This window comes from Cyrtonyx montezumae, unplaced genomic scaffold (genome assembly GCF_038088225.1).
Source record: "Cyrtonyx montezumae isolate F1298 unplaced genomic scaffold, pur_monq_1.0 scaffold_23, whole genome shotgun sequence".
Lineage (NCBI taxonomy): Eukaryota > Metazoa > Chordata > Aves > Galliformes > Odontophoridae > Cyrtonyx > Cyrtonyx montezumae.
The window spans coordinates 11,056,632-11,075,440 of record NW_027071970.1 but is presented as its reverse complement, the minus strand read 5'-3'; the positions used below and the strand labels follow the sequence as shown (position 1 = coordinate 11,075,440).

At 45.8% G+C, this 18,809-nt stretch overlaps 2 protein-coding genes across 2 annotated transcripts; one reads left to right on the top strand and one right to left on the bottom strand.

Moving 5' to 3' along the window:
- Positions 1-1,965: 1,965 nt before the first annotated feature.
- On the top strand, positions 1,966-5,288 carry HVCN1 (hydrogen voltage gated channel 1). The gene is made up of 5 exons (XM_065739236.1): positions 1,966-2,324; positions 2,490-2,594; positions 2,872-3,103; positions 4,747-4,859; positions 5,195-5,288. Exons 1-5 carry the CDS (start codon positions 2,133-2,135, stop codon positions 5,258-5,260), a joined length of 708 nt encoding a protein of 235 aa, XP_065595308.1. The 5' UTR covers positions 1,966-2,132; the 3' UTR covers positions 5,261-5,288.
- A 1,287-nt stretch (positions 5,289-6,575) lies between these two features.
- TCTN1 (tectonic family member 1) lies at positions 6,576-18,333 on the bottom strand. Its single transcript, XM_065739237.1, has 14 exons — positions 18,160-18,333; positions 16,645-16,765; positions 15,085-15,215; positions 14,568-14,734; positions 14,096-14,183; positions 13,384-13,493; positions 11,117-11,137; positions 10,530-10,655; positions 9,536-9,661; positions 9,080-9,162; positions 8,621-8,761; positions 8,151-8,307; positions 7,348-7,473; positions 6,576-7,008 (listed from the first exon to the last, which is right to left on the bottom strand). The coding sequence occupies exons 1-14, from the start codon at positions 18,314-18,316 to the stop codon at positions 6,865-6,867; spliced, it is 1,698 nt and encodes a 565-aa protein (XP_065595309.1). The 5' UTR covers positions 18,317-18,333; the 3' UTR covers positions 6,576-6,864.
- Between the last annotated feature and the right edge of the window lie 476 nt (positions 18,334-18,809).

The following is an 18,809-nucleotide window of genomic DNA, read 5'->3' as shown; positions in this document are numbered from 1 at the left end:
CCTTCTGGAAACCCACGTGCTCCTGGTTTGGATTTGTGTGAGCAGTGCCTTACTGCTGTAACACCGCCGCTGGCTGCGTGTGCCAGCTGGAGCAGTTTGCCACGCAGCACACAGCTGCTGTGCAGCCCCAGCCCTCCCTGCCCCAGCGCTGCTCTGCCGGGAGTGGGGCAGGAGGAGGCTGGGGTGGTTTGTTGGGAAGTGCTCTCTGAGGCGAAGGGATCAGATGATCCCTCTGTGGTTCAGGTGTTGGGTTGCCTGGCAGGGGCCCTCCTCACAACCTCACCTTTTAAATCACATCTCTGGTTTTCTTGATCACTGTCGTTCTACCCCGTGTAGAACAGCGGTGCGCGTTGTTGCAGGTGGTGTGAATAGAGAACGTACAGACCCAGCTCTCCCAAGGCACTCACCCCTCCGTTGCTCACTGGTGCTGTGTGTCACACGTTTCTCCTCTGCTCTGCCCTCAGCTGTGGTTTTGGTGCCACGTGTGCCTATTCCGGGCTCTGCTTTCTGCTTGGCTGCTGGGCTGGAGGAGCACACGCGGCCCTGCTGTGCTTCGGGGTTTGTCAGCCCCGCGCAGAGCGAAGCGTTCACTGCGTGCAGTGCAGGAGCTGCCCCGGTGCGCGGTGTCCTTTGGATCCGGACTGAGCAGTATTAATCGCCGAACGAGAAGCGCATCTGCAGGAGAGCTTCCGTGTGCCGCAGCACCGGGCCCCGCGGAGCGGGCCGGGCCGGGCGGGGCTCGGGCAGGAACGGACCCCCGGAGCCGCGCGGCCGCACTGCCCGCAGCGCGCAGGGCCACGCACAGCCCCGTCCCCGGGCCGTGGCCGTCTGCAGGGCGCTCCTCGGACCCCCAGAGCTTAACCTGCAGTCCCCACCCCGTGGCTGACTCAGCTCTCGGGCGGCACGGCTGTTTTCTCCTGAAATCCCGCGCTGCTCAGTGAGGACGGGTTTGGGTCCGTAGGGCCCCCACGAGGAAGCGCTGCTTCCATCTGCTCACTGCGTTGGTGTTTCGGGGGTCAGCTGAGACCAAATGAGCTGGAAACGCCCCGGTTAAAGCTCCTCCTCCCGGCCGTGCTGTGGGGTCACGCCCGTGCTCCTCAGTGCCCCGCTGAGCTCTGCAGGTAGGTGCTTTGGGGTGGAGGGGTCTGGGGGCTCCTCCCTGATCCTTTTGCAGCTGCGGTTGCTCAGAGCACTTCCCAAAGTACCCGCGTGTGAAAGACGGAGCGCTACCGAAGGAAGCAGAGCCCCTAACGACGGAGGTGGGTTAAGCGTGGCCTCGTTTCTCAGAGTTTACACCATTGTAATCCTTCTGATCCCGATCTCTGCTTCGTGGGACTGATCTGCGCTCCTCGGCAGCTGAGCTGTGATCTCAGCACTCGGGCCGCCCTCCCGTGCCCATCCACGCGTCGCTTTCTCGCAAAGTGAGCGCGCAGATGATTATACGAAAAGCGTAGGAAAACAAACACGAAGTCACCATCCGTCCCGCAGCTTCCGCCGACGGACGTCCATCGGGGCCAAACTGGGAAAAAAGAAATGCTGCGAAAACGGAAAACGTCAGCACGGAGAGAGCGGGGGCTCCGGGCCGGGGGGGCTCGGTGGGGCGGGGCCAGGCCGGGAGCTCCGCGGCTGCGGGAGGGACCGGCACGGTACCGGGGCTGCAGGGGCAGTGGGGAGGGGGATGCAGTTATCCACCGGCGTCGGGAGATGATTTCAGTGGGGTCCGTGGGCTGGACAGTTTCATTAAGTTGCCCAGAAGAGGAAGGGAGGGCCGCCAAAGGGGGACGCGGGAGCAGACAGAGCCCCTCCCGCAGCACCATTCGATGTCAGGCCGCATCCCCGGGGTTGGGTTGGAGCTGGGGGTGATGTGGAGGAAGGGAAAGTCGCGGCTGTTTGGGGTGAGCATCGCCGCTCAGCAGCTCTCGGAGCCCTGGGAGGGTGGTGGGGGCTCACGCTGCGCCGTGGGCGGTGATGCAAAGCAGGAGGCAGCACCGTGTAGTAATTTCCCGTCCGCGGGCTTTGTTCTCAGAACGAAGCATCACGCTCTTGTCACGCTCACGGTGGTGAAACGGGAGATTTCACATCCCCGGGGAGGTGACGCTCCGCTCTGCTCTCGCAGGCAGGGGATGTGAGCCATGTCCCGGTACCTGAAACACTTCACGGTGGTGGGGGACGACCCCGTACAGTGGAGCAATGATTATCAGAAATGGGAGGAAGAGGAGGAGGACAATGAGGAGAAGGACTCGGAGATCAAACCGGAACCCTCCCGGGGCCGTGTCACCTTCCAGGATGTGCTGAAGAAGCTCTTCAGTTCGCGCAGGTTTCAGGTGAGGCACAGGCAACAGGGAAACGAGGGCAAAGCTCAGCCTGCAGGCAGCTGTGGGACCAGAAATGATGTGGGATCGGGTGCAGGGTGGGAGCTGTGCGGTGTCCTATGGGCTCGTGCCCGTTTGCAGCACTGGGAGAGGTTCACCTGAGTTCTTCTCGAACAGGTCGTCGTTGTGGTCTTGGTCGTCGTGGATGCCTTGCTGGTCCTTGGGGAGCTGCTGATGGACTTAAAGATCATCCATCCGGACAAATATCACATAGCCCCAAAGGTAAAACAGAAGATAGGTTTAAGTGGAACTGCTGTTTCCCTCTCTCTGGTGCTACAGAGCCTGCCAGAAAGCTGACCAGGCCACGGTCTGTGCAGCAGTTCTGTTTCCTCGGGCTCAGCAGAGCTGCATCGTGCTCTCCACCCTTCTGCTCTGGCTCACCTAAGGTCTCCTGCAGAGCTCTACCAGAGGTGCCCTCCAGTGGCAGAGGCTCCCAGCCTGCCCCACGCACTCAGACAGAAGGGATTCGTAGCCCTAAATCTACGCTCTCTTCTCGCAGGTTTTCCACTACCTCTCCCTTTCCATTCTCACCATCTTCCTGGTTGAGGTGGGCTTTAAAATCTTCGTTTACGGCCGGGAGTTCTTCCACCACAAGTTCGAAGTGCTGGACAGCGTCGTGGTCGTGGTGTCCTTCATTCTCGACCTGGTCCTCCTCTTTCGGGAGCACGAGTTTGAGGCTGTGGGGCTGCTGATCCTGCTGCGGCTGTGGCGTGTGGCCAGGATCATCAACGGTGCGTGGCGCGGGCCGGGTCTGCTGCCCTCCTCTGAGTTACCTTGCACGTTCTTTCCCATCTCGTGCTGTTCTTGTGATGCTCCCTCCTGAAGGGATGTGACACACAGTGTTGTTTGCAAGAGGATCCTCTTGGCAGTGCTTCAGCAGGGAGCAAGGTGAAGGGCACCAGCGTGGGTTTGATGGCTCTGTCACCCCCTCCCCCGGTGCTGCAGGGTCCTCTGCTGGGTTTTTTCTTGCTGGGATTCGCTGTAAAAAGAGGAATACAAGATGTTCCCAAATGAGACCTCGCTGCTGGAGCTGTGCTGAGCAGCTGGGAATTGGGGCGTTCCTGAATTTGCTGTAGCTGGAACCACTTCTACCTTCAAAGGAAAATCATCCTGTGGTTCTTAAATACACTGACGACGAGCTTATCCCCAACTCCTGCGTGAAGCCACAGCCCAAATGCAGACCCACACCTGTGCCTACAAATGCACTCCTGGAGAGTGCACAGTGCTTGGTGCAAGTCCCACGAGTCACAGCAGTGTCCGTAAGTGGCCCCACTGCTGCTGCTCTGATGGGGACGGTGTCCCTGGAGGCTGGGGGGGGATGAAGGTGGCTTGGGGCTCTTGGGAAGTGAAAGCTGGACAGAAATCAGGCTGGTGTGCAGAGGTACAATCCACGGGAGCTTGGTGTCTCTTAATCCACCATTTCACAGTGGAAGAACAGCACTGCATTTGCAAGGAAGCCCACCCCATGCATTTCTGTTCCCATGGCAGGGCAGCTCGCTGTGCCCACTGCCTGCTGCTGAACTCACTACCAAACCACCCTGAGCTTTGGGTGCTGCAGTGCACAGGCATGGTTTGGTGCCTTCAGCCCCTGCTGGGTGCCACAGGCCGGGTTACAGCAGCTGGGAGCTGCTTGATGTTGGCAGTGCAAAGAAGCAGCATTGCTCTTTTGTTCTCAGGGAAGTGAGCCCCAGAACAGCAGGCCTGCTGCTCGTAGCACTGCAAACACAGGCATGCACCAGGGCCTGAGTTACTGCGTGGTGTTCTGTCAGGCAGGGAGAATGTGCTGTCCTTGATGCTCTTACCAAGCAGGTTTTTGGGTTTGTTTGTTGTTTTGTTTTTTTTCTTTCCCTGAGAAAAGGGTGGGGAGAAACTGTCTTCACTGTGAGGGTTGAGTTCACGTGTAATAGCCTAAAAATAATTTGGTAGAGAAGTGACACCTCTGCTCTAAGGGGAAACTGTGTGCTATTACTGCTGGGTTGCACAAGGTGAAGCCAAAGGCGTGTGGGTGCCCGGGGCTGAGCTGTGTGCTGCTGCTCCAGCAGGTCCTGTGCAGCCCCTCACTGTGCAAGGCATGGCTACGTGCCCTCCCGGGCTCTGCTGATGGACTGAATCCAAATCCAGGACTTGAATGACAGTTTGAATGATTAATTCAGCTCTGAGGCCAGACTGCCTCTCGCCAGCAGAGCATCGGTATCTGAATCCCTGGGGTGGCCCATCTAAAAACCTCCTCATTAAGAAAAGCACTTGGGAAAGGTGGTTTTAAGATGACAGAACCAGAGCTTGAGAGAACAAGGTTAACTCCCTGTGTACTGCTCAGCTCCTGCTAGTGGCTGCTTTACACTGTAAGGTGAACCCACTGTGAACTGTTCCACAGGAATAATTCTATCGGTGAAGACCCGCTCTGAGCAACAAGTGTCCAAGCTGAAGCAGGTGAACCTGAAACTCGTAACCAAGGTTGAACAACTTCAACACAGCTGCGTGGAGAAGGTAAGAAAACACTCCTCAATTAAACATGCCGCACCTACCAGCTGCTCCCAAGGACGAGCTGCCCTGGGATTCTTTTGCAAGCTTGTTGCTGCCAGCTTGGTTTCCTCATCAGCAAGTTGTGAGGTTGTGTCTGTGAGGAACCACAGCCATGCCTGTGCTTCCCTGAGCTGTTCGTTTCAAAGGAATGACAACCACCTCTGTCCTACTTAAGTTAGCCAGGTTGTCCTGTTTCCCTGCAGTGAGCCACGTTTCAGTAATGGGAAGATCTGCAGGAATCTAGGAAGTTACTTCTAAGGTCAGAGCTGTGTGAACGTGATGATTTTTGTCCCCAACAGGAGCAAGAAATTGAGAGGCTTACCAGGATGTTAAAACAGCACGGGCTCATCAGCGAGCACACGTAGGAGGCGGTTTTCCAAGGTGAAGTCTGCTGTAGCAAGTGCAGCATTGAGATGTACCACACTGACCCAGAAGGTTTTCCTCTCTGCCTGCTTTCTCTGGTATAGTGTTGTCTGTAGATGTTTTCTATTGGATTGGATCTTGGGATTGCAAAAAGATTTACTGGAAAATTAAACACGTGTTCTCTCTGTAAACAGTGACTGCATGAGACCCTTGTACAGCTGTACAGACAAAACTCCAAAATAATTTAATGGCACACCTTTATAAGCTGCACATGCAGGAAGTACTGCTCATTTCGAGGAGTGATGTTTTTCTGTGATAAGGTTTTTTGTTTGCAACATCTCGCAGAAACTTGCAGTTGCAGAGATAAGAATCCAGGCCTGAGAGGTCCCTTCTTCTCTCACAGCTGTCCATTCATCACTCCTGCATCTCCTCTTTGCCAACTGTTCTTTTCACATTGGTGGTTGATTCCTTTTCTGTTGCTGCTTATGCCACTTTATTATATAATATTCACTTCCAATAACACCAGCATCTAACTTCTTTAGTTGATGATGAAATGAGCACCAAAATAGAGGCAAACATATGCCACCTTCTGTCAAACAATGCTCAGTTCCCAACTGCAGATCTGAATTCTGATACCGTATTCTCTCATCTCTTCTTTCATTTCAGTGTTCATTTGCAGCCTGCTGGGCTACAAAGTCATCTGCTTTCACAGCTCATAAATCAACGCATTAGAAGAATTAGAATAAGTAAGATGAGATCTAGGTGAGTGGACTGCTGGGAGCAGTCAGACTCCAGGAAAAAAACAAAACACCAAAACCATTAGGAGCATATTCTGAAGGACTGGGCTGGTGTTTGAACACAGTGTGAACTTCTTCAGGCACTAGCAGGTTCCTGGGGTATTTTATAGTGAGGTTTGAGGAATGGGAATTTCAGAAGGTGTTGGCTGCAGCAGGCATCTCCAATGGATTCCAGCTGCAGCCAGCTGCAAGGGTCGCTGAGCTCTTCTGAAAGCATCACTTCACTGGTCACATTTTTGAAAGAAATGTAATTAATTAGTGGTTTGGGGAAAATAGCTAGAAATATGTAGCTCATTCATCTATGGAAATAGAGCTGAGGCCTTATCTAATGCCACATGATTACTTTAATTAACAATTAGCTCTGCTGTTCACAGAATAATGAAGCCTAGTTTCCTTCCCTTTCCTGTGCTCCTTCCCTTTCTGCCTGCTTGCTGTGAGCCCTTGACTATGGGTCTGGGACTAGCTCAGAGTGCCCAGCTGCTGGCTGGATGCATGCTGAGCAACCAGCTCACAGCACCAACAGCTTCATGCTGCAGCATTTTTCCTCCCAGCAGAAGTGCAATTAGCAACTCACCACTCATACCTCTTTATTATTTTTTTTTTGCTGCCTTAAAGCTTTTGAGAACCCTCATGAGGGCTCACCTTTTTTCTATTGGACAATTTTCAACTCATCATGCCTACAGTTTGGAAGAAACTGATGGGCCAACACAGTGCCTGGATAAACCTTGCTTCTTTAGGAAATGGACTGAAAACAGAAAAAGCAAAAATGCAACTTTTAATCCTTTTTTTTTCTCTCTTGGGCACTTACCTTAGACAAATGGGAAGAAAAAGTCATGGGGTAACTTGGCATTAATGGTGGGCCAAGCTCTATAGCCTGGTTCTGCACGTGAAGAAACATCAGTGAAAACAACAGAAGTTGTTACAGGAATAGTCCTTTCTCTTCCCAAAGGAAGCTGCAATGAAAACACGAGCAGGTATTAGCCTTACTCTTCTCCTTGTATGACTGCTTTGTTTAAACTGGATTTGGATTTTTGCTGTTATTTGCAGTGAGATTTTTCCATGTACACTTCCATGCTTCTTTTCACGGGTGATAGATCAATTTTTCTGAAGTATGCTTTGGCAAGCAGCCCACAGTCATGTCTGAGTTGGAACAGAAACTGTTGGGTACAATACATTCTAATATAAAGCATTATCTTTATCTAAAGAGATTAACCAGGTCACTGTTGTACAGCTGACACCTAAGCAAAGCAAGCCATTCTTTTTATCTGAAATCCTGTAATTTGATTACATACCTGCTTCAATGTAGTAGTAGTGGTTGTTGCTGTAACATTTACTATTCTGGCTTGTGGATTGACTAGGGATCCATATTTAGTCCACTTCAATTCTATTTCGAGTGCTACTGGTATCTGGCAGGAGCTCTGAAAAGTGTTAGAAATCCTCTTATTGTCTGACTTGTACAGGAGTAACCACATTACTTCTTCATCTCATTAGGTGGGCAGAATGCCCCCACAAAGCTCACTCCAGGTGGTTAGCAGAGCAGCTCAGCCTTACTTCGGGGGTGTTTGCTTCTCCATAGGTGACAAACTGACCTCATAAGTGCACTTCAGGCAGGGCTGTTCTGCCTGAGCAGCACAGGACTTTGGCTCTTAATGACAGTGCTGAGCTGGCTATTTTCAGCAAGAAGGCTTTCCTAGTAGTGATGATGTTTTAGTAATGCTGTTGGGATAGTAGAAAAACCTTAACTCTGCCAGGGCAGAATTTCAAAGTGTACAACTTAAAATATTTCTAGATTATTTCTTTAACTGTCACGTGTCCATGAATAGAAATCATTCACCATTTGGCTGCAAAGATGCAAAAAAAGCCTCTATAGAAGCTTTAATTGAGGAGGTGCTGTCATTCAGCCCACTCAGAGTGGCTCAAATGCTCTCTTTACAGCAAGAGGGAAATATTCCTTGTTTCTGAATGTTCCAGGAGAATTCTCCTATTTTTTTCCACAATGTTTTCCTGTAGATCTGAGAAACCCAAGCTGAGAACTGGTTCAGATCCCAGAACAGGGGATAGAAAGAGCAATAGTGGGGCGAGAGTGAATCTTCACCTGTTCTGAGGTGTGAAGGTGAGTTACTGGCACCCAGTCAAGCACATCTTGGGCTTGAGAATTTCCAAATGAGGCCACGTACTCAGGAAAGCTTTGTCCCATCAATAAATCTAGAAGGACCTGAGCCAAGGGCTGGCAATTCATAGCTGCTGTAATTCTTCAAAGGAGGAGGGGGAGAAAAGAGAAGAAGAGGGGAAAAAAAAAAGAGTTAAAGCAAAATCCATTGGTTTGGCACAGAAGTAATTTCTCTTTGTTGTCGTGCACCATTCAAGCCTTCTGGCTAAATTTGCTAATTGCACAATCTTTCTAAGAGTAAGACCACTGTTAATTAAATGATATTTCTTATAATTAAATACTCTATTCCCAATACTCTTAGAGCAGTATCAGTGTCCCAGGATGTGAACAGATCCTAATGGAAAGGGCTGTCATGGGGCTAAAAGCACTGAATTAAAAAACTAAAATCCTCTTACCGTAACTTACAGCCTGATATCATGTTGTAACCAAACAACACTGGGGTCCTTCTTTCCTGTGCTGTGAGACAATCCTGGTTGGCTGTACTTTGCAGAATAGTGAGCTGACCATATTTGTTGGTATTCTGAATGATGCCTGATGTAACACACAGTTAAAGGGAAATTCAACACTTGAGGATTATGAAGAAAGAATCTGTAGCCAGATCCTTAAGATTCATCTAAAAGTGCTGTAGTCACTCAAGACTCCTCTTAAACCATGATTTGAATCTACCTCACTGAACAGTTCCAGGAGACTGCAGTGAGGACTGAGACATGGTCACTTCTAGAACACAGCCAAAAAGCATATGTTTATTTTCAGTAAAGGACAGATAAAATGTATAGGGTGTCCATGCTAGAAAGTCTCTGTGATGTTGGTCCAGAACAAGTGTTGAAAGCAGAAGTGCAATGGGGAAAGGATATCCTTGTGGCTTGAAGCCTGCTCTTACAGCCAGTCCAACAACATAACCAGGATTACCACTGAAAGGAACTGGATTTGTATTTACCTGCAACACAAATTTATGGTATTACTTCTTATCTTGTACTGAAATATTTGGAAAATGCTGAAACGTTTCAGTCTTCTTCTGGTTATTGACTGCCTTGAACAGTAGTAAAGCTTCTCTATAAGTTACAGCAGTTCTCTGACATTGGGACAGGCTTTGCTTTTGCTGGATATGCTTGTACAGAGCAACACGATGAGTCTTCTAAACATCAAAAACAGACTTTGGTGGCCCTTAATGCCCAGTTCTGAAATGCTGCCTCATCTGCCAGGACAAGTTACATTTTACCCTGCTGCTAACAATTGTTCTGATTCAAGTTTAATAAGTTTTGTAATTAAATGTCTTTCAACAAGTCATCCATAACATCTCTAGCAGTTACCTGAGTAAAGCTGATTTCAAAGCTCTGTTGTATTGAAAGTGCTTCTTTGTTAACTGCTCCCAAGACAAAAGAAGCAGCTGCTTCTATTATTTCCCCTGTGTCTGTGTATGTAATATGATAACTCACCTGAAAATGAAACATTTTAGAGATTAATTAGAACAAGTAGATAAGAGCATGGAACTAAAATAAAGGAATTTAAAACTATGCATTCTTTTCCTTCTTCCTTGCTTAAGAAACACTCAACTATGTTGAACAGATATATTGTATCCTCAGCTGCAGTAAGGATGGGCTCAGAAAATAGAAGAAACTTAAACAGGAGCTTTCCCCACAAGATTAAGAAGCATGTGTTGAAAATACAGCTTATTTATTCCATTCTGTCCATCATTTCTGACCTGACAGGATGGAGAGAAAATTTTAAGACTGAGAAAAAAGATATAGTTTGATCTAACAGACAAAAACCTATCATTTACAAAGGAGCTGGTAGCACATCAGCATATTTAGGTGTAGAGGTGACTGTTACCAAATCAATCCACTGATTAGCAGCATTCAGAAACATCTAGGTTTGGAGCCTCTTCAAAACTGACTTCTTGATTAACTTCTTCTAGGTGTAATCCTACTATTCGTGTACTTCAGATAAAAATACAGTTTGCACTGTGTATTCCTCTGTCTCTGCTCCCACTGTGCCTTAAGTCATATTCTCCCAAGGATAATGTTGATTCTAAACTCATTTATTGTCTATTATGTCATATATGTAGAGCAATAATAAAAAAATCATCTTGACTGCATCTTATGTTGCATACTGTCATTATTTTGTTTTAAAATATACTCTTTTATCCTAAAGTCAGGGTTTCTCTTGTGACAGTAGCTTTGGAGATGTCACAGTATGGAAGCAGCAAGGGCTCTCTCACGTTTTTGTACGTTGTGAACCAGAAATTATTTGATATGCACACATTTTGCATTAAACAAAAGACAGGAAAGGAAATGTCATACCTACCCCAAGAACTATATTTATGCATAGTTCATCCACAATCGTTGGGTGCCTGAGGACACTGCTGCTGTTAAGCAAAGTCTGCATTCCATTCAGAGACTGGACAACTATGGACTGGACAGTAATATTAACCTGGAAAATAATTTATGTCACTTCCATATATTATGTATCATTATTTCTGGCTTTTTCTGTATCATTATATTTGTGACTCTTCAGAAGTTCTATTCCACAGGGACAGCAGCCAATAATCCTTTGAGGAAACATATTGAAGTTCAACAAAAAGAGCAAATAAAGTTAGCTTTATATATGAAGTTAGTTTTATATCAGGGCACTACATCAGATTTAAGAGTCTGCAGATAGCAAATTATCTTGTCAGTAGCATGTTATCTCAGAGTTGCTAAGCATCATCACTGAATAAAAACTGCAACATTTTTGTCCTAAGGCATGTGCAGGGGATTTTTGCTTTACTTTTAGCTCTAAAGAGTAAGGTGGAAGTCTTACAGACTGTTCTGATGAAGTCAGTGAAAAACTCCCACTGACTATAATAGAGTGAGAAGTTTACCCCCACTGTTCCAAGTTAGAAAGATACTTACCACCTGAGTTGATTTAGGCACCTAGAGGAGAATAAAAGAGCAATTTGAAACAATAGCAAAGGTATGAACTATTACAAGAAGCAGTTAAGTATAGCAGTTAAGGTTTAATTTCTTTGCCTGTTTAACTCCCTGTCATTACAGTAATTTTTGAACAGTGAACATCATTGGATACACACTGCTGTATCTAGGTGGTGTGAAAATAACTGCTATTTGTGGCTAGTATGCAAAATCTTACAGTTCAATGCTCCTCTTCCCCTGGCAGCAACTGGAAAGTTTCCTAGTGACTACCAGCAGTTTAACACCAGGCTGTTCTGACTGCACTCCTAACAAACATGCAAAGCATTCAGTAAATACTGGACAAATTTAGTATTTCCCTCTGACAATACATGCAACTCAGAGCTAGTACTGAAAAAGTTCACTTGCATCAGAAAGGAGAAAGGCATCTCAGTCTGGCATTACTATTGCTGTGTATCATTTTCTTGGTCCTACTCAGAGTGTTAAGAGGACATTCTCCCTATTACAAATCTGTGCAAAAACATCTGTAACTATTCAGACTCTTAACTCAGGAAGCCTACAAGGCTGTTTGTACCCAAAGAAGAGCTTCTCTTGTCCCATCCCATCCTCATGAGAGTGAGTCCAAAATTTCACGGTCTCTAAACAGATAAATGAGAAGTTAAGTAGCCCTCTTTAGTCATTACAAGTGCATGGTTACACACAGTTACCCTGTTGGAAAATTTCCACCTAATTTTCACAGGAAACTAGAAATGTCTGACCCAGTTCAACAGTCAGGGCTGCAAAATACTCACACAGAACACCATCTCATTAAAGATTTTGCTTTCCTGACTTCCCAACAGTCCTTTAGATTTACATCTTTGGGAAGAGACCAAAAATTGGCCACTGACAAAGCAAGTTCTGCAGAATTCTGACAGCACACTGAGGCAGTCAGCTCATCTAACGTTATGGCAGAGAACACACTGCTATGAGCTGGAGACTTGAAGGTGATGCAGACAAAATCTGTCACGCACTGTCACATGCTGATATCAGTGTTCTGAGATACAAGATCTGCCATCACAATCAGTGGTGTGAATACCAGGTCTTGCAAAGACTAGACTTTTCCTTTCAGGAAAGCATGCTGTTTCTGCTGAAGGTAAAGATCACAGCTCCCAAAATTCTATTATCTGCAACTGAAACCAGGGATTGTGTTCCTGTAGGTCACTGGCAGAAAGCAGCTCCAGCCTCATCACTGCCCTGCACTGCCACACAAGGCAGGCAGAAGTGCTTTGCTTTGGCAGCTATGCAACATGCCCTAGCCACAGCATGAAGCATGATAATGTTATCAGCATCAGAATAGAGGGTTCCCAACATTGCAAATGCCTCTTGGGTCTGCAGGACAAGCCAGGGTAGAGTGCAAGGATTAAGTGCAACGATTACTGAAGACTCTGTGTCTCTCAAGTTGCCCAGCCTCACAGTGAATGTGAGCAAAGGAGCAGTTGTGTGAGTCCTCTCACCGAAGGCTCCCAGCCTCTCTGGGCTCATGATCTTGACATTTCTTTTTGCCAGCAGCTCCACCTGCTGGCACGGAAAGGGTTCCCTGCTTTGCCCTCTGACCATCACCAAAACAAAATAATTTTTCTGTCTTCATGAACCATCTTCAGGAGGGGAGCTGCCTACAGACCAGCTTTATTGCCCACTTGGCCTTCTCGAGTATTCCTCAACATTTACATAGGGGAAATCTGTATAAACATGAACCTCCTGTTTGAAAAAGCATGAAAACATAACCTTAGCTTTGAAAAACAGCCACAGACTGGATTTGGTAGTAGTCTGGGTATAAACAAGTTTGCTCTCAGAGAAGTAAAAGGTCACATTCCTTGAGGAGTATAATGAAGGCCTAACACATGTGTACAGTAACTCTATATTAACACCATTATTAACAATTGAAGAGGATTCGACCTTTAAGATTCTTTAAGTACCAAGATTTACATGCACAACTGTGTAAAACTGCTGCCACTGCACTGTTAGCTCAGTGACACAAGCTTCTGTCTTCTAGACTGTAACCTCTGCTGGCTAAGCAGATTAAACACTTCTGTTACTTCAGCTTGAAGTAAAAACATTTCTAAAATGAAAGTCTGCTGGATTTTTCATAACCCATGGTTTAAATATCAAGAGGAAACATCCTATCCTGTCGGAAATAGAAGTTACATAATTCTGGAAATGCAAAACGATATGTAATATGGACAGCCAGCTGTATGCTTCCAGATCATACTTACTGCTAAAATGCTGGAGTTGATATAAAAAAGCATACTGACAGCTTGAATGTTGCCACAGTTTTCCACACTGATTGACCGAATGCATTTTGTAGCCTGGTGTACTAAGAACCCTGGGAAAGAGTCACAGACTATCACCGAATGAAATCAAAGAGTAATTATGAAAAACACAAATAAAAAACTAAAGAAGAACATATTTAACAATAACAACAGGTCTCAGAAAAAGCAACCTTCTTTTTTTGTTGTTGTTCTCCTTTACAGATTTTCAAGTCTGCAAGTATGACTCCAGTTGCATTCAAACTGTGAAAGAAACCTCATTCTGTTAAAGAGATGTCTTAAAGAGGTTGCCAGCTAGGTCATGCTTTATGCAACACCTCCTGCCCTCATGGTGTCACCCTTGTACTATTTTACTATATCAATTAAATCAATTATTAAATCAATGATCTTTTACTGTCTGATAAAGAACACGTTAAAAAGAGATACCAACAAAAGATCTGCACATCTAATGCTGAATGTCTCACCTAGCTGCAATACAGCTTCCAATCTATGTCTAAAAAAGCCTCTGTAGACTCAGAGGATATCAGAAAAAACATTTGTTCACAAATCTTTACATGAATTTACATTACTGTGTGTGATGGCTTACTGACTGATTAAACTCAAGTGAGAACAGAATATTCTACTGCAAATAAACTGGAATTCAAATGCATTTTCCAACCTGCAGGGTTTGCATCAGAGCACCAAGAGGAGACAACAGGACTGGGCAGTCTGAGGAATGCATCCACCGTCTGTATGGGAACACCATACTGCCAAACAAAATGACATATTCAAATATACAGGTGTGTTTGAGTTCGTGGAAAGTTGAAGTGCATTTGCATGAACAGTAAATCTATGTAACAGAAGTTCCTTTTTCCATTACGTCCGTCAACACCACATACCACTTTGGTTTTCAGTTCTTAAGCCACCACTAACAGCTTTCTTGGTTCAGAACTGCTAGTTATTCTTCTCAGATCTTAAAAATCTAGTTCCCTTTTGAAGAAAGCTAATACAACACTACACACTCCTTTTCACATTGCTGTGTTTAAAGATGAAAATAAAGTTTTGCTTTCACAGTACCACCAATGCAAACAACGCCCACAATGCTCTTTTATGAAGCAATTTAATACTAATTGAACCATACTGTGATGTACCTCATATCTATACGTTTCATTTGCATCAGAAGGATCTGGCACATCTGAGTTCATACTCCAGCTGTCAGGCTCAGCACTGAAAGTAGCACTTCCAAACTTTTTAAGCAGTCGATCAAAATTTTCAGCAGTAGGTATTTCAGGGGAACTAAAGGAGAGTGCTTGTTCATCTGCCAAAACATTTCCAAGAATGAGATGACTTTTAGGATTAAAAAAACATATATATTTTTAAAGGAAAATGTTGCTTTTCAACCTTTGGTTTGCCAACAGAAAGAAAAATTAGATGAAACTATTAATTAAGCCTGGTTAGAGCCAGGAACATACTTTGAAGAGAGAAAACTAAGACTTGGACAATGAGATAGTTTCACAAATAAAAGTATTACAACGTAAGGACCATGAGCACACAGAATAATCCATTTTCTGGCAGGTTTAGTTACTGCTAATTTTAGTCTATTTTTGTACCTAGAGAGCTTGTAAAAACAGATGTCTACTGCTTAATATTGGCAGTAACACTACTCACAGTTTGTCGCATGAATGCAGAAAACACTGGGATTTACATGGTCAACTAATTTAAACACTCTTTCTGGTGGATTTGCATCAGTATCAAGTGAATATATAGCAGCTTTCTGGCTACAAAGATGGCTGTCACCCCTGCAAATAATAAAACAAAATCAGTGGTCCCCTAGAACTTAGTACTGATGGTATTTTGAAGTTCTCTTTGTGTACTGAGGCAGCAAATGGGTAATTAGGCAAAGTTAAAGCAGTTAATGGCAGGTACTGAGAAAGTGAAACAGCTTTTAGAAATGACCTTTTAAGCACAGAGTTCACTTAAACCTTGAGGTGAAGCTCTGGCTAGTAGGATCACACCCTGTATCAAACACCCTTCTTCCACAGTGTTTCAGATGCCATATATAACCTCTCATCTGTGACCAGCCAAAACCAGTTCAACCATTACCACAATTACACAAATGTATATGAATCCAGATGCAAATAATGAGATCCACAATACCTGCAGTCATTGGAGATTTCATGCAAAATGAACATTTTATAGAAAAGAATTGTTGGGGACAACTACAACTTCATTTTATGCATTTCTAGCTGACAAAGACAGAACAGTCACCTGAGACAATTTAACTGTCATTCAGGAAGGCGTTGATTAGACCTTTCTGACATATCTGAATATCTATAAATGGGTAGCAGTAGTCATTATGTGCAAGAACAATAAGAAATGGCAGTCTGGGGTGACTGCTAATTCGAATTTCAAAGCACCAAGAATAAACCTCAGCGTTCAGATTGGCATAATTTATGCCAAAGGTGGGCTGAAGTGCTGTACTTCTAGTTCTGAGAAGTCACCATGAGATTTTACATTAAGATAAGAAAGTGAGCTTTCATAACTCCTCTTTGAGAGGATAGAATTGGGTAAAGGAGTTTTCAGATAAACTCTGAATAGCAAGGAAATAACTATCAGTGTTACTTTATGCATATAATGCTACATTGTGCTGTTAGTAAAGTGACAGCTTGGCAGCGAGGCAGCAGGCTGGGAGCACTGACTTGTAAAACTAGGATCAGAGCAACACACACTAGTTCATTAAACCCTGAATTGATCATGTTTCTAGCTGATACTGTAAACCTCAATTAGAGGTTACCGAGAAGCTGCTGCTGGATTATGGAGGTGGCCAGATGGTCACATGGCATCAGCTTTCTTAAATTCCGAACACTGCATTATATCGATGACAGTCTGAGGATACATTCTTCTTCCCCCAACACATGGCTTCATCAGTTAAGCACCCATGCACAGTAGGACAGTACAACAGGAGAAAAAAAAAAAAGCAAGAAGCATGAATTGAGAAAAGAGGGAATGAGAAAGTGGGCAGGGAGGCCAATTTGCTCTTCTGCCTCAACGGGAGCCAAAAGTTTACAGGCCTAGTGCTGTAGGGGTTGGTGAAAGGGCAGGCAGGGGTTAGGATGGAAGGGGGAGAGAGTGCTTAGGAGTTTGTAAGAGGAGAATACAGAGCTCATACAAGTACATGCAGCAAATAAAACTGGATTTTGTATTTTAGAGAGCTGTTTATTCACTTACGTGACAATAGGAACTGAACATGTAGTAAAGAGACTGAAATCTGCTGCACTGCAGTCGGGGTCACAACAGCAATTTACATCACACTGTGCCACCAGCAGATCACAGACACACAGCTCGGCAACTGGAGAAAAGATTTAAATTAGAATTAGGACTGGAACTTTACACACCACAGCATGTTCTCTAACACTTCCAATTTTCACCTCTCTTTATTTTTGACAATGGTCAAAAGTCTGTATCCAAATTCATGCAATTTTTTTGTGGGTTTTTTTTTGTTTGTTTGCTTTTCTCCAGGTCATTTTTAAAAGCTCTTTTCTGCCAGTTAGTAAATCTGTTAGGAGCAAATAAAAAAAAACTAAGAGCATAAAAGAATCTGATACTTCTTTTCCCTATGAAATTGGAACAAATAACTGGAGTTGATAGGAATTTTGAAGGAATTAAGGTGTGAAACTGGGTCCTGCATAAGGAAAAAGATACAAACAAGGCAGTGATACTTTATCTGTTTGTTATGTGGTAGTGAAATTGTGTTTATCTGTTCCTTTCATATATTTGGAAGAAAAAAAAAACCCTCAACATTTTGGTAAGAGCAGTGATTTACAAGCATTGAGAACATCCCAGGATGCAGAAATACATTTCCCTGATGCACCAACATAACCAGAGTTGACCTCATTTAAGGTTTTTTCTCTGTGTCTTTAGATAGAAATATTGTGATAACACAGAACACAAATTCCAGCAATACTGTAAATGGTCTATATAAAATAAATCTGGCAGCTTATTAAAACACTCTTAGGTTTTCCAGTTTACACCTTCAAGGAACAGATATTTTCCTGAGCTGTTGTCGCTATTCCATAATAAATCCAAACTTGAGAACAGCACAGACTCTGCAGAGAGGACTTTAAAAGACTGCTTGCTTTCAAAGCTATCCTTCATTTATTTGACTATTTCCTGTTTCTCCAGGGCCTCCTGGGTGCTCTCTGACCATCTGAACATATCCACACCATTCCCAGAATCTCTGAGGTGTGACTGTTCTGTCAGCTGAGTTTTGCTGGAACTTTTAGCTCACTTTGTCAACAAGAGCAGTTGAAAAACAGATGATGAGATTGTGTTTCTATCTCAGAGATGGAGGATTTAGGGCTCTTTTCCCTAAGGAGGCACGGACTGGGACAACATGTTTAATTTGGCAGATTACTGAGGGAAACTGAGCTGGTGACAACTGCACTGAGTAATCAAAATTAAATAAAAGTCTACCTGCCAGTTATTAGACAGCGAGAAACACTTTCTGGCAGCACAATGACAAGCATTTGTCATCACAGCACTGTCTATCCACAGAATCGGGACTGGATTTGAAGTTTGGGGGCAAACTGTTGTGCCGTGACAATAAACATCAGGAGAAAGAAGCAGCGCAGATGCCTCGCAGTCTCATCCTAGACGGAGGAGGACCAAGGGCCCAGCAGCGAGCGGAGACCCTCCCCCACCCCCCGGGCTGGGCGGCGCCCCCCCACCCCACCCAGCACCCACCGTCCGTGAGCGGAGCCGGCCCGCTGCGAGCCCGCTCCCTGGCGGTAGCACGGGTCTTCGATGGCGCCTCGGGGCTGGATGGCAGCTCGGAGCTGGGCTCGGCTGCACGGAGCGGCGACAAGAAAAGAAGGAGTCCAAACCTCAGCGCCGCCGCCATAACGGCCGCTGCTAGGCCGCCCCTAGCAACCGCACAGGCCTCCCTTAGCAACGGCGCGGTTGCTAGGGAGCAGGGAAACAGCGCCCCCCGGCGGCCTCTGCGCATCATGGGAAGCGGCGCTCTGCGTGGCGGGACGGCCTGAGGGCGGCGGGAGCGTGGGCGGCCGTGACCGTCCTTAAGGTGCCATGAGCTGAGTCCCGAAGCCCCTGAGGGTTCCCTCAGGATCGTTTACCTCTGGGCTGTGCTTCCAGCCCGGTTTCTCAGTTGGACTGGCAGCCTCGTAGCGGGGTGCAGGACGGTTTGGGTGTGCTGCTCTGAACACTGCGGCCTTGATTCAGGCCCTGCCTCGGCAGGTGGTACGGTGTGAGGAGTTCAGCTCGGGGTCTGTTTGCAGCCCGTGGAGTTAAAAGAACTGTAGCTTTAGGTGGCGTGAGGTTGCCCCTCAGGAAAGGAGGCTTGCTTTCCTGCCTGCTGAAAGACAGGTGAAGCTTTT